The 14,424-nt window shown below is 51.5% G+C and overlaps 2 protein-coding genes across 4 annotated transcripts; one reads left to right on the forward strand and one right to left on the reverse strand.

The window, feature by feature from the left end:
* Positions 1-417: 417 nt before the first annotated feature.
* On the reverse strand, positions 418-7,740 carry TMEM176B (transmembrane protein 176B). Of its 2 annotated transcripts, XM_081285958.1 has the most exons (8): positions 7,508-7,740; positions 5,082-5,101; positions 4,716-4,924; positions 2,936-3,052; positions 2,564-2,620; positions 2,095-2,319; positions 1,156-1,275; positions 418-752 (listed from the first exon to the last, which is right to left on the reverse strand). In XM_081285958.1, exons 3-8 carry the CDS (start codon positions 4,920-4,922, stop codon positions 669-671), a joined length of 810 nt encoding a protein of 269 aa, XP_081142084.1. In that variant the 5' UTR covers positions 4,923-4,924; positions 5,082-5,101; positions 7,508-7,740; the 3' UTR covers positions 418-668. The 2 variants fall into 2 exon arrangements, with proteins under 2 accessions (XP_081142084.1, XP_081142085.1); XM_081285959.1 differs by lacking the exon at positions 5,082-5,101 and having other exon boundaries at positions 7,508-7,699.
* A 151-nt stretch (positions 7,741-7,891) lies between these two features.
* TMEM176A (transmembrane protein 176A) lies at positions 7,892-12,062 on the forward strand. 2 transcript variants are annotated; one of them, XM_081285960.1, is made up of 7 exons: positions 7,892-8,040; positions 8,675-8,882; positions 9,228-9,338; positions 10,368-10,424; positions 10,594-10,809; positions 11,305-11,415; positions 11,763-12,062. In XM_081285960.1, exons 2-7 carry the CDS (start codon positions 8,691-8,693, stop codon positions 11,802-11,804), a joined length of 729 nt encoding a protein of 242 aa, XP_081142086.1. In that variant the 5' UTR covers positions 7,892-8,040; positions 8,675-8,690; the 3' UTR covers positions 11,805-12,062. The 2 variants fall into 2 exon arrangements, with proteins under 2 accessions (XP_081142086.1, XP_081142087.1); XM_081285961.1 differs by having other exon boundaries at positions 7,949-8,040; positions 8,611-8,882.
* Positions 12,063-14,424: the final 2,362 nt, after the last annotated feature.

The raw sequence follows: 14,424 nt of genomic DNA on the forward strand, positions 1-14,424 counted from the left end.
TAATTCTATCATTTACAAAGAAAGTGAAGAACAGCAGGGACGTGTGTGTGTGTGTGTGTGTGTGTGTGTGTGTGTGTAGCGAGGTTGAGAGGGAGAGAGGACCAACACTACCGAAAAGAGAGCAAGAAAAGGGAAGTGGGGAGTGAACAGGAGGGGACGTCCTGCCCGTGCTCCCAGAGTTCTGTGAAGTCTGCAGGTCAAAGTTCTGAGGCTCACAGCCAATCCCAGAGGGTGAGAAGGTTCTGTGCCCATGACAGTCACCTCACCTTACACTGAATGGAAGGAGATGGCAAGGGGCCATTTAGCTCTGGGATCACAGAGCAGAGCCTAACTAAACGCAGCCTGGCTGGGCCTGGCTTCCGTGGGCTGAAAGCTCTCATAACACACGCAAAGTGTAAACACCGAGGAAGACCCATCTTTCTGTGCCAATTCTTTTTCTTGTTGTTTTTTATTTCAATCAGCTTTCTCCAATGTGACGAGACCTCTTCGTGGGACCAAGACACTGGAAGAGCATGGTGGAGGAAAGGCGGGGAGAGAGGGCTGGAGAAGGGCAGCACAGCAGCTGCAGCAGAGGCAAGAGGGATGCCTGTGGCCCAGGGACAGTCACCATCTCCATGTGGGCCCAGGGTGCTCTGGACAGGGACATGCAGAGCCCCAGGTCAGGCTGCTCAAGAGATGACAACAGTTGGGGTCTCCTCCTTGGAGACAGAGGGGACCTCCCCCAGGAGCTTCTTATCTGACCCTTCCTCCTCCTGGGGAAAAGACAAATGGAAAAAATCAACCAAAAGGAGGAAAAAACACTGAGGGCAAAGTCAGCTCCCCAGAAGTTGACCCCAGCAAAGAGGGAACAGAAAGGCTGACAGGAAGTGGCAAACAGGGCCAGGTGGCAGAGGAAGGGGAGATGGGCAGTGCCCAGGACCGAGTGGAGGAGAGAGTGGAGAGCTGGAGTAGAGGAAGGGGCTGACAGGCACCGGGAGGCAGGAGTTAGCCCCTGACGCACAACGGGTCCCATTCCCAGACAGAGCAGTGGGGAGCCCTGCCTCTGAGGTGGGGCCTGACCTTGGACAAGGGAGTTCAGGCCCCGATGCTCCTCCCTCTCCCGCTCTTTTACTGCTCAGACCCACACCACTCAGCAGCACCTCCTGGACACCTCACCAGGGGCTGGGAGCTCTGGACACACACACTCCGGAGACACAGTCCCAGGGAAGCCAAAGCCAAGATGATCTTCAGGATACAGACAGCTGCAAGCAGGGAACAGAACGCTAAGAACATTTTCTGGAGATAAAGGAAGAAAGAGATACGGTCAGGAGCCAGCCCCTCGGATCCCGTCCAGACCACCACCTTATCAACCCAAGCACGCACAGGACCTGTGCGAGCCACTTCCCACCAAGGTAGACTGCGTTTCCCGGCAGCAGGGACCACCATCCCTCCATCCCTGGCTTCAGCAGTGGCTCCTCGCCACCCTCTGGAGAAGTGAGGTCTCCTTCTCCACTCCTGGGTCTGCCTTGGCCGTGAAACCCAATGGGAATGGCCCACACAGTGACCAGCAGCCTCCAACCAGCCTGGCAGCTTCCATTTCCCCCTCTTGAGTCGCTCACAGCTCTACGCCGGGGACCCTGTTGCGTGCTAAGAGCTTCCTGGAGAAGTCATTGCAAACTCTGGCTGAAGCCCCAGCTGAGCTCGCAGCCAAGAGCTGTCCTCATGCCCTCAAATGACCACCCCCAAAAGGCATCTGCCTGCAACCACATGGGAAAACCCAAGTGAGCACTGCCCATCTGAGCCCAGGGAACCTACAAAACTCTCGGAAAGAACCAGCTAGAGCTTTATGCCACTATGTTGGGGGATGGTTTGTAGATAGCAAGAGATAACCAGCAACACCCACAAAAAGCCAGGAGGGTGGCCCACAGTCTCCTCCCTGCCCCTCATCCCCCAGATTCAGGAAATCTCCAGGTTGTGGGGGGCTGAGAAACATCTTTGGCTTAGTGAGACCCGGGTGAGGTCCAGGTGCAAAGCCTGCGCCTCAGCCCTCCATTGTCCCCTTTCCTTGGAGCCCAGGATCAGGATGGGTCCCTGGAAGGCCGCACCCTTCCTCACCATCATCTTCTCCATGTAATTCCTGCACCTCTCCTCCTTCCACTTGTCGTTGTAGCTCCTCCAGCTGTATCTGTAACTAGTGGTTGTGTTGAGACCATCACACAGAGAGTTGATCTCCGTGACGGAGGCGTCATTGGTTTGCCAGACTAAGCTAGTCACACAGAGGACAGTCGCAGCCACTGCTGTGGCAATACACGCAAGGATGAGCAGGCCTGATACACAGCCCTGGAAGGAGAAGGTCAAGATGCACATCGTATCCAGCAATGGCAGAGCCATGAGGCCCCCACCCTCCAACCTGTCTCTCCTACCCCAGCTCCTGTCACAGAAAACCCCGTCAACACCCCCAGGGGTACCCTCAGGATGTTGAGAACCAAAGGGTAGAAGACAGAAAACTGAGCAGGAAAACTAGACCCAGGAGGGAAGAGATGGAAAAGAGTAGGAGAGAAAGACGCGGATGACCACGACTCACGGAGAGTTTGCCCGGGTACTTCTCATGGGCAATGGCCCCAGCTCCGGCAATGATGGCCTGGAAGAGAAGACACCAGGAGAAGGCCTCCAGCCTACTCCCCTGAACTGACCCACCCCTCCTCCAATGGTTCCCAGACATCCAGAGCGAAGCAGGGTCAAGAGACAAGTGAGGAAACCTGGCCTGAACAGAACTTCAATTCCACTCTCCCCGCCTTCCCAACCTTGCCTTGAAGACAAAAAGGGCAAGACAGCTTCCTGGAAGCAAAGGCATTGGGACTCTGGTGGCTTCCGCAAGTCCCCCACCCAGAGCCAAAGGAACTTTCTCCGCCGACCCCTTGCCTCCCTCTGAGCTCCTGGCCACCTCCTTCCTCACCACACAGCCTGCCCAGAAGGCACAGCCAGAGGCCCGCAGCTCTGACCCGGTCCCAGGCCCAAAGTAGAGACACACTCCGAGAGTACAGCTCACAACCCCCAGCAATATCTGGGTCACCTGCAAGACAGGATAAAAAGTCGACTCTCCCCGTGGCCTGCACACCCCAGGGCAGCCTCCCCTCTCCTGCCCATGGGCTTCCTGCCTTTCCTCTGTCTACCTCTCCGCAGCTCCGACTCCAGAAGGTTCTGTTCCCTTTCAAGGAGCTGCACTCCTCCCTCTCGTAGGTCTGACTGGTTTTCCTCCCTTGCTTCTTCTGAATATAAACACTTTCTCATCCACCTGGTGAGTCCCACGTTTTTCTTCCCCTTCTCCCTTGGGAGTCTCATTCTCTGGTCCAGATACTCTGTCTCACCTCAGCTTCTGGCCCCACGGGGCTCTGTGGTAGGCACAAAAGTGTGTGACCCCATCCAGAAAGGAGTGTGGTAGCTGAGAGCCTACCCAGCTCAGCTCCTTTGGGGTCCCCCTCCTCTTTCAACCTGAGGGCACATTCTTTGGGGATGGCGTCCCAGCCAGTGATTGAGCAAGATAATGGTTCAAGGCCATCACGCCCAATGTGGAATCTTGTGATGTGCCATCTTGGCTAGGGAGCCCCCCAACAGAGACCTCGTCAGCACCGCACTGCAGGCTGAGAGCCCCCTGCCCGACCTTTCCCATCTCTTTTCATTTCATAGGTGTTACCCCTCAATCAACCATGCAACCCTAACTCCAACTTCCCAGGAAACCCAACAATCACGGGCTCCTGGGTACCACCAGCTGCATGTCCTGGGAACATCTCAGCTCGGTCATAGCTGAAATCCACTTGGCCCCTGCGCTCCAAGGTCCCCTCGCTTGCCCTCCAGGACTCCTGTCTCCCAGTCAGCCACACTCCAACCTCGGCATCTTGAACCCATGTCTTCCCTCATATCCCAAAGCCAGTGACTCCCAAGTCACAGAGACCCAAACACAAGGGGTGGGGACGCCTGTATTCCCTCCCCACTTCTGCTACGACCAGTGAGAGCAGACGTTCCGTACGTCTGACCTGGACACCTCCTGCTCGGAGGCAGCCAGGGCCCAGGTTCCTGCTTGGAGCCCACCCACAGCCCTCCTGCCTCCGAGGCCGACTCACCAGGCCTCCCTGTCATTCAAGGCCCTCAGCTGGCCACAAGGCTCTCAGCTGAAAGTCCGATTCTCTCTGCTCTTTATGATTGCATAGGCTTTCTGGCCTCTTAACCTTTGTTCCTGCCATTTCCTTAACCTGGAATTCCTTTGCTTCTGCTGCTGCCACCACCTTTTCTAAACCCAGTCCTTCTGCGCTCAGGGTCTGGTGCAGACTCCACTCCTGCCTGCCCAGGACACAAGGTGTGATTCTTGTTTCTCATATCACCGGATCCACCTTATCGTTTGTGTATGAATTCTCTGCAGGATGTGGAGCACGTTTAGGTGACAGCCCAGGTGAAGGGCCCAGCAAATGGCCTTGTACCTGCAGCCCTCAGCCCCAATTGCACAAGCAGCTCCAGAGAGTCTTCTGCTTGCTGCCCCGCCCTAGGCTGGCACTGCCCGCTCTGCACCATTTCTTTCCATCCCATCCTCAGTGGGGAACCCTCCAAGCCTTCTCCCAAACATGACGGCAAACGCACAGAGTTTATGTCCCTCCTGGTGGGACTCAGCCCACTTTCCTTTTCACTTCCTATTCTCCATCCTCTGTGTCACCTTGGTGTCCCACCTAGCCCCCCACACTCACCCCCAGAGCCAGCTGAGCATTGTTTATCCTGGCCCCAGAAGGCCCAGTATCCCGAGGGCGTGAAATGAACTGCTTCAGGGAAGCCCCAGCTTTCAGCAGCTGTGTCAAGGCTGATTCCTGGTGGATGTGGATATCAATGTGGGTGGGCTGGGACAGCGTAGAGACCACATCAACTCCGTTCACGGTCACCTTGTTTTGGGTCATCATGCCTGGTAGGGAAAAGCCAGACAAGAGTGAATGGAGTCTGAGAATCAGGTGAGGTGAAAAGCCATACCTGACCTGGTTGAGTCCAGAGGTCCTCCTGGACCCATACCACTGTCCCAACAACCTTACCCTGGGATGCAAATCCAGAATTTCACCACATACCTTATTGGACCCAAAATGACCTGTGGGGTGTAGGATAGGACAAATTTAAAAATCAGAATAATTTTAGTGACTCGATATATATGTTTGCACACAACACTTTCCACTAGTTAAAAAGTTCAAGAGATATGGAGACGTGGCTCGGGGTACAGCACTTGCCTGGTATGTGCAAGGCCCTGGGTTCCATCTCCATTATACCTTTAAAATCTCTCTTCTGTCTTTTTCTCCCTGACGTCTAGTTGCCTCCCAAATGGAAACTAACATGATCCGTTTCCTACATATCCTCCAATGACAGTTTTCACACCCAAAATGGTCTAAAAATAATCTTTCTCACCCCTTTTCCTAGAAATGGCAGTATCCTGTACACACTGGCCAGCACAATACTGCTTTCCTATTAGTATATGTTTGTAGAACAATCCTACATGTATCCATGAAAAGCTTCTTTATTCATTTGCTTGGCTGCATAGCATCAGGTGTATGAATCTATCATGATTTATATAAGTTCCCTGATTGACAGCTTTTAGGTCATTTCCAATGCTTTTCTATTACAGCCAATGTGGAAATGTGCATTACAATTTCAGAGGGTACGAACAGTCGCTCTCCACAGAGGGAGCAGCAGCCAACAGGAGTGGAGCTGCCCTCCCCACGGCACAAGAGGGTGCAGCAAACTCTTCTATTTCAATATTAGATGGGAAATAACATTCCATTGCAGATGTTAGTAATTTTGCGCAATAAAATGCTCCATTTTAAATGTGATAAGCATTTAAAGCATTGAGATCATCAATGAATTTTGACAAATTTATACCTTTGTGCAACCACTATTACGATTAAGATTATAGATATCTATGTTGAAAAAAAAATGATTCAATGATTCTCCCCAGTAAGCACCCCAACCACCAGCTGCAGGCAACTGCCGATCTGCCTTCTGGAGCTATTCCACTATATTTTAAATTTTCATTCAAATATATTCCAGTATCTATTATATTTTAATTTTCATTCTTATCATAAATGAGGTCCATCATCTTTTCATGTGTTAAGAGCCATTGTCATTTGTTTTGTGAGCTCTTCCTCTATATCCTATGTGCTTCCTGCTTTATTTTGTTTTGGTCTTTATTGAATTTCTTTGTATATTCAAAAAAGCTTACAATCTCTGCCACGAGTTGCAGTTATTTCTTTCCAAGTTGTTACTTATAGTTTGACTTTGCTTGTATTTTCATAGTTTTCATTTTTAAAACTCTAGTTTAAATTTATAAAAGCTCTTCCTCCTTTTTATGCTTCCTAGGTCACATTACATACTTTAAAAGGTCATCCCAGTTCCAGACGTTAAAATAACTCTCCCATGTTTTCTTCTAAGTGATTTTAGGCTTTTGGTTTTACTTTTCAATATTGATCCCTCTGGAATTTGTGTCCTAATTTGGAAGACGTGGATCTGAGTTTTTGTAGTTGTTCCGATGCTTAACTTCTGAAGGCTACTGTCTGTTTGTGAAATATGTCATCTTTCAGCAACTCAAGATGCTCTCCTGAGCAAAAACAAAGTTCCCATAGGAAGGGAGGTCTACTCCAGTCTTCCTACTCTGCCCATTGGTGTGTCTGATGAGCTCTGCATCATTACTCCAATTTAATTAGTATAGAGTTTAATGTCTGATTATGCTGTTTTGTGATTCCCTATGCCATTTTTTCAAAATCATCATGCCCATTTTTGTGAAATCATTTCTCTATATATAATTTAAAATTGACTTCCCTAGCTCCAAGAGAAATCTTACACAGGTGACTCTAACAAGGCATGCAAGTGAAGTGTCGCAGATTAAATCAAATAGTAATATCGACTCCGATACCACCTCCCACGGTATGCTGCCACTCTCGAAACATCTCACACCCCACCACCACCTCCACCTTCTTTGAGGTAAAAGAACAGGTTTTTGATAGCTTGGAAGAGGCAAAAAAGAGATCCAGGCTCACTCATGGGCACACAGAAGGAAGACCAGCCCTGATTTCAGATCTTCTGTTGGGGACCCAGAGTTGGCATCAGGTTGCAGTACTGAATGTGTCCTGTGCCCAGATACTTTACCAGAAGGCTCCCTGGGTACTCCTCCCACTCCACTCCAACCCTCTGAAGAGCAAGATCTGGACCCTCCAGCACCCGGAAGACTCCATCCCCACCTTCCACTGATTCCACGCAGTGGGCTCTGCCCTGCTGCCCTGGACACTTCCCGGTCCTTCCTCCCAGAGCTCGAGGGGTTGGGGACACAGCACCCTGCTCCCTCCACCCACAGCCCTCAGGGCTCAGTCTTGAAGGAGCTCCATCCACCCAAGCGTGGGACAGAGAAGGAGGTGCTGGGGAAGGTGGGGCAGAGCAGGTGCCGGCCTTTCCTCCCCTCAGGCCACTTCAGTCTTGAAGGGACCCTGGGCAGTGGAGGGCCCTGCCTCACCTGCTGTCCTCTGGGAGCTGGCAGAGCCGAGCAAGCTGGGTGGAGAAGACTTGGAGCTGAGGACCTTGCAGGGTGGTTGGGAGGGAGGGGAGCAGGAGGCAGGGGTGGAGGGAGAGGGCCTGAGGCAGCCTGGAAACTTCCCCGCAAGTGGCTGAAACCAAGGGGCCCATCTTGGGGGGGTTCCATCATACACACACACCCCTACTCGGACAGCATGCAGCAGAGGCACACACTTGCTCAGAAAGCCCTGGCCTGACAGGGGCTGGAAGAGGGGACACCTTCATAGGATCCCCCTGGGCATGTCAGTTTTGTGCCTACCCTTCATGGCTCCAGCTCCCCAGTGCCCAGTGACACCGTAGTCTGGAAAGCCCCTGAGGACCCCCAGCCCCAGCTGTCTGGGGGATGTGCTAAAGTTTGGTCACCGCCCTGGGTCTCCATCCCTCTGGCTCCCCACCAACTTCCTCCTTCAGCCAGGGCAGGGTCCTCACAGCTCTCCCTGCCACACACTCGCCCAGGGGCCCTGAGGAGAGCAGGTGAGGAGGCCCCAGCCCTGGCCCCCCAGCACCACCTGGCCCCCCACAGGCCTGGCTCCCTCAGAGCTGGCCGGGGAGGGAGGGACCACCCCACCAGGATGGCTCCAGCAGATGGGAAGGGAAGAGGCAAGGAGGGTTCTGGCCTTTGACCTCCACCCACCACTAGTGGGGCAAGTGGCATGGTCAGTGCTGAGTGAGCTTCAGTGGACAGGGAGGACCCCCACTGGGGACTGAGGGGTCTCCAGGGCCCACTGGGGAAGAGCCGCCAAAAGAAGCTCAACAGAGGGCCAGAGCTTGGGGGCCTCGGGATTTGAACAGTCAGAGGGCTCTGGAGAGGAGAGGCCAGAGGAGAGCCCAGCTGGGGGCAGGTGGTGGACAGGTGAGGCCCATGGAGAGCTTGACCCTGACGCCAGGATCTGACCGTGAGTAGCAGGAACAGATATGAGATGGAGGAGGAGCCCTGGCAGGGTCAGGCTGCCCTGAAGATAGCCTTCAAGAAGGGCCACATGTGTGGCTCTGTGACTAGGGCAGCCACCCAGTGACCCTGGGCACTCTGGCCCTGATCTCCAGAACTCCAGTGAACCTGCGAACATCTGCCATCTGCTCTTCCTCGCTCTCCTGTCCTCCCTCACAGCCTGTTATCCAAGGACATGGGGACTGCAGACGATGGTGAGGTGGCTCCCGAGGCCCTGCAACCCACCCACATCAGTGTGCACGTCCACCAGGAGTCGGCTCTGGCCAAGCTCCTGTTGGCAGGATGCTCTCTGCTGTGGCTCCCAGCCCTCCCCGGAGGCACAGCCCCTCAGACCCTCGGCAACAGCCGGCTGCTGGTGGCCTCCTGGGTGAGTGTGGCTGCCCATCTCACGGGGCCCTGGTGGGACATCCCAGTCCCTCACATTAGGCCAAGGGAAGGACCCTCTTCTTGTGGGTCACACACTCTCTGCCAGTCTCTCTCCAAATAGGTGCTGGGCCAGTTTTCTCTTCTTCCTAGAAATCAGTTTCTCCATCTTCTCATTACAAGCAGGGCATGGGGCAGGAGGCAGGGGAATGAGTTGAAAGAGTCCCCTCTCTGGGTTTTAACCACCAGTACCTGAAGTACGGGTCCACAAAGCCACCATAAGGCCTGGGGGCAGGGCTGCCTCTGTGCAGGCACCCAGGAGCTTGTCTTTAGGTCCTCTGTCTTCCAGGTGGTGCAGCTGGTGCTAGGTGTCCTGAGCGGCATCCTGGGGGGATTCCTCTATATCTACGGGCCCACCAAATTCTGCTACTTGGGAGCTGCCATCTGGACCGGGGCTGTGGTAAGTGAGGCAGCAGGTGACCAACCTCCCAACAGAAGGATAGGACTTCCCAGGACCACCCCAACATGGTGGAACAGAATGTTAGCCATCAAAAAGTCCCTCATTTTCTAGGTCAGTTTGTCATTGGTGCAGATAAGAAAATAACCAAAGGAAGTGGGGCGATGTCTGAAGTCACAGGGTCATCTCTCTGGTCCCCTGCCCAGTGCCCTTCCCACCAGTCTAGGTCCTCGTTCCCATTGTCCCAGTTATTAGCTAAGGCTCTAAGGACCTACTCACCTCCAGATGTCTGCCCTGAGATAGGGGAGGCAGACAGAGAGTCTGCAATCCCCAGAGGAAGCGTAGCCTCCTAGTTCCCTGTTGTGCTCTGCACATCAGTGGGAATCCAGGCACGAAGGTCAAGAGATGTGTGTGTGCAGTCTTCAATGGGAGCTCAGTGGGCTGCTCATGGTGGACCTGGGGACTCTCCGACAGACTTGCACTCTTGGGATAGTAAAACACACTTAGAGAGATAGAAAACAAAAGACATCATCCCAATCCATCCAGTGATAGAAACACTTGGATTAGTTACAGAATAGCCAAACAGGATTTGGATCTATCTGTCCTCAGGGCTACACCAGACTTTCTGATTCTTTGAGCCTAACCAAATGAACTGTAGAGCTGTTAGGACAGGCCCTGGGACCTGGGGCTGACCAAAGACTCATCCTGCCTTGAGAGCTTCTCCAACAACCTGGACTTCCACCCCTAAGATTGCCCCAACCCTGGAACTCTCATGAGGCACCTGTTGTGGCTCAAAAAGGAGGGTTTTGGAGAAGGGAGGAAAGGCTCACACCTGTCTTGACCACAAGCGCTTCTAGATGTCACTAGAACAGAGCATTCTGTAGCCTCGGGGGTTTGACCCAACTCAGCATCCTCACCAGTTACATAACTACTACTTAGCGCAAAACCTGGGAACATGCATGGTGTGCTCATGGGGACACAGAGGCACTCACGTTTCCTGTGCACGTCACTGCTGGTTTAATCTCTCCCCAGGCCGTGCTGGCTGGAGTTGCTGGATTTCTTTACGAGAAACGGGGTGGAATCTGCTGGGTGAGTTCAGGTCAGGGCAGGGGAAGGAAGGAGGCTCAGGCCAGAGGCCAGTCCAAGCCTCCTACCCCACCATACTTGAATGTCACCAAGCATGGCCCTTTTGTCCCCAGTGCAGGCTCTGGGAGAGACTGCATTGCTGAAGTCTGCCCCTGCCTCCTCCCCTCCCCAGGCCCTGCTGAGGACCCTTCTCATACTGGCATCTTTCTGCACCGCCATTGCGGCCATCGTAATTGGGGCTAGTTACTTCCATGAATACCAGTACTCTGTAGATGAAGATGACTGTAAAATCTACTCAGAAAACTGGCCCACTAAATCCCCCATCACCCCAAGTCCCAAAGAAGTCAGAAGGCAAAACCTGTGCATCTCCCAGGTGAACATGATGAAGGTAGGTGGCCAATGTGAAGGAGTGGGCAGGGAGGGCCAGGAAGGGGCGAGAATAAGGCCGTCCACAGAAACAGGTGCCCCTGCTCTTCACCTGATGATCGTCACCAAGCACCACAGGAAGAGCTCCTGCGACCGTGAGTGCTGCAGACCAGTGGCACAGACAAGCCCTAAAATACCGACCATGAGAAAACCGGGGCCGCAGGACTTCAAAGTGTTGCAAAGACGTTAAAGGAACCTGCTCCCTTGGTCCTCTCAAGTCTTGGGGATTGTCAGGGAATCAAGTCCTAGACCCAAGTCCATCTCCGTAGAGATGAGGACACTGAAGCCCAGAGGGAAGGGATTCTAGCTGCATCCTACACACGGGATGCACTGACTCACCCCAGAAGCCACAAAATTGGGGATGAGGGGTGCAGAGTGACCCATGTTGGCAAAAAGCATGGAAAGGGAAGGAGAGCCACTGAGTCTGGTGACCCTAGCTTTGGCCCTCTGTCCCCAGGCCCTGATCATAAGCCTCCAGGCCATGCTCATAGGTGTCTGGGTTCTGTTGCTTCTGGCATCTCTGGCCCCCCTGTGCCTGTACTGCTGGAGAAGATTCCCCCCGAAGAAGGTGAGTCCCTGAATGTATGTCTGTGTGTTGGGGGTAGTAGAGCTGTTCACAGGAGACAGCAGTGGAGGATGGGTGATTTAGGAAGGATAAGGGCCCTCTATATAAGTTCCAAGTAGCATCCTGCCTTTCTACCCCAACTCAGAAATCCTGTTTTCAATCAAGTGTCTCCAGCCCAAGAGCCCAGGAAGCCAGGGAAGTTCATAGCTATGTTAGCCCTTTGGTGCTTTTTAAATCAGGTACCTTTCAGCCAATGTTAGATCTGGCTGACTCCAGAATCAAGCTGTCCTGGAAGAGAGAATTTTCCCTTTCTCTCCTGGTTAGGGTTGTCTTGCTCTCTTCCTCCCTAGAAAAGACAAGAGAAGAAACTACTGGGAGCAAATGGGGTCTAGCCCTGAGCACTCACTCCTTCTGAAGCAGAAGGTGCTCCTTCTGCTCTACCTGTCCCCGGATCTGACTCTTGGAAGAAGCAGCAAACTGGAGGGAAGAGACTCCAATAACCTCACGACCATGGGGTTGTGCTCGTCCCACAACCATGGCCATGCCCTGCTCCACCGACCTTCAAACAGCTCTCCACTCTCCACTGCTCACTTCGTCATCCTGCACCCCTCCCTGTCCCCTCCTTTGCAGTAATTTGAAAATAAATTGCTCCTGGATTCTTACTTTGCTATTCCAGGGAAGTTCTCTCGGCTGGGAGGGCAGTGGAGCGTGAGCCAATCACAGACCCAAGACGCTCCTCCCACAGATCCAACCTTGTACCTGGGTCTAGAGTTGCTGGCCCTGAACCTAGACCCCCTTTGAGTCTGGTTCTGTGGCTGTGGATCCTAATTTCTGGGTATGAAGGATGAAGGGTGCGGAGACTCTGAGTCCTGCTCCCTGTCATTCAGATTTAAAAAGGTAAATGCTCAGCCATTTGATGATTGGATTTTTATTTTGACCATTTGACAATATTAAGAAGTAGACACATAACACCAAGATAAAATTATTTTAGAAATCATCTTTTTCAAGAGAGGATGTCCAACAGTATGATTGAAAAAAAAAACAGAATAATTTTTCCCATGGAAGGGAAAGAACTAAAATGCAGGATATGAATCATTTATTTTTAAATTTATGGGTAAGCTACCAGAAAAATGAGGGAAACTCTCAAATGTCATAAAAGAAGTAGGGGCACATTCAGAGAGATGAGTCTTGAAACCAGTATCTGCCTGTGTCAGGTTCCACATGCCCAGGGCTCCAATTGAAGGACCCACCAAGTCCAGCAGCCTCTGCCTGTACTCAAGGCTACTCTGTGACAGAGAAAGGACACACACCATATTGATAGTGAAGACTCAGTTCTTTTCTCCATTGTCCATCCAATAACAAGGACAAGCTTTTGAGAAAAAGGAAAAAGAGTTTTATTAATTTGTCAGCAAATAAGAAACTCAGCAGATTCAAGATTCAGAGACTGCAATTGTAACTTCCAGGGGGAACAGGGGGCTTTTTTTTTTTTAAAGAGAGAGAGAGAGAATTTTTTAATATTTATTTTTAAGTTATTGGCAGACACAACATCTTTGTTTGTATGTGGTGCTGAGGATCGAACCCAGGCCGCACACATGCCAGGCGAGCGCGCTATCGCTTGAGCCACATCCCCAGCCCCAAACAGGGGGCTTTTTAAAGGAGAATACATGGGCCGGGTTCCAGGTGTGTCCATCAGGAGTACAACTCATAACCAGATGTAGCCTTGAGAGATGGCTGTCTCTTAGATCTACTAGTACCGATTCCTAAAAATTTTTCATTCCTTGGTCAGTGAGTCAAAGGATACAATAAACCCAATGTAGGACAGGAAGAATATTGATCTTGCTTCTCCCACAGTTAGGGAGGGGAGAAGAAGGAGAGAAAGAAAGAAAGAAAAAAAGAAACACATTCATTTTTAAATAAGCCTCCAGTGGTTGAGCAGCAAGATTTATATTTAAAGCCTGAAGTGTACCCTGTTACGTGAAAGGGACCCCTGTGACAACCTCAACAATAGATGGGTTCTGGAGGAATCCAAGCCCAGGCTTCCTGCATCCTCCCAAAGTGAGAGACCACCCAGGAACATGTCTGTGTTTCTGCCTAGGGAAGTCCACTTAAAAGTCAAAAATTTTTACTGGGGGCTGCCACAGAGGCATTCTCTACCTGCACAGCTACTACAATTCAAGACTCCAAAGGGAAAATCAGGCACCTAAATCACATCTGTACAGTCCAGGAGAGCTGAGGTGGTGGAATTGTGTCAGGGACATAAGACCACCTTATCAGCACAGGAACATTGCAAAAGCCAAGAGCCAAGAAGACAGCCCAAGGCCAGCCCTTCAAACAGAACCTTGATGAGAACAGTCCACTGTTCCACTCCCTCCTGTGCACTGCCCTCTGGGCTTCTGCCAGCCTCCTGCAACTTAGAGCCTCCCAGGCTGAGCAGTCAGAGTGAAGAGCTCTAGGAATCTTCCACCCTGATCAGGGGATAACTGCAGGGAGTCCACTCCATCAGCGAGATGACCAGGAGAATCTTGGTGAAAGGAGTGAGATGGAGAGTCACAGACACAAGCTGGTTGCAACAAGAAGCCACAGTTTGTTCAGAGGATCAAAAACCCTGGAAGGAGACTTTAAAGGCCCTCAAGATGGCAGTGACTCAGATGCCGCCTGTTGGAAACAAATGCAAACTGTTTGGAGAAGTTCACCTTCACCTGGGGCTCCAATAAATTCCTGAAAGCATGGTTTCACGGAAAGGGAAAAAAAACACCTGAGATTTAGCACAAATTCCAAACATCAAATCAAGGACACAAATCTTTCAAAACTGTCATATTTAGATATAGAATACAAAGTTATAAAGTTAGCATGTTTCATATGTTCAAAGAAATAAAAAATGGTAATTCAACCATGGGCAAAAATAAGAAAATTTAAAAAGTAATCAAATATGATTTTAAAATCCCAATGAGAGCATCTAGAAATGAAAATTATAGTAACTCAAATAAAGATCCCAGTAAGCAAACAGCTGCA

Source organism: Spermophilus citellus, assembly GCF_964194105.1.
Source record: "Spermophilus citellus genome assembly, chromosome: 3".
NCBI lineage: Eukaryota > Metazoa > Chordata > Mammalia > Rodentia > Sciuridae > Spermophilus > Spermophilus citellus.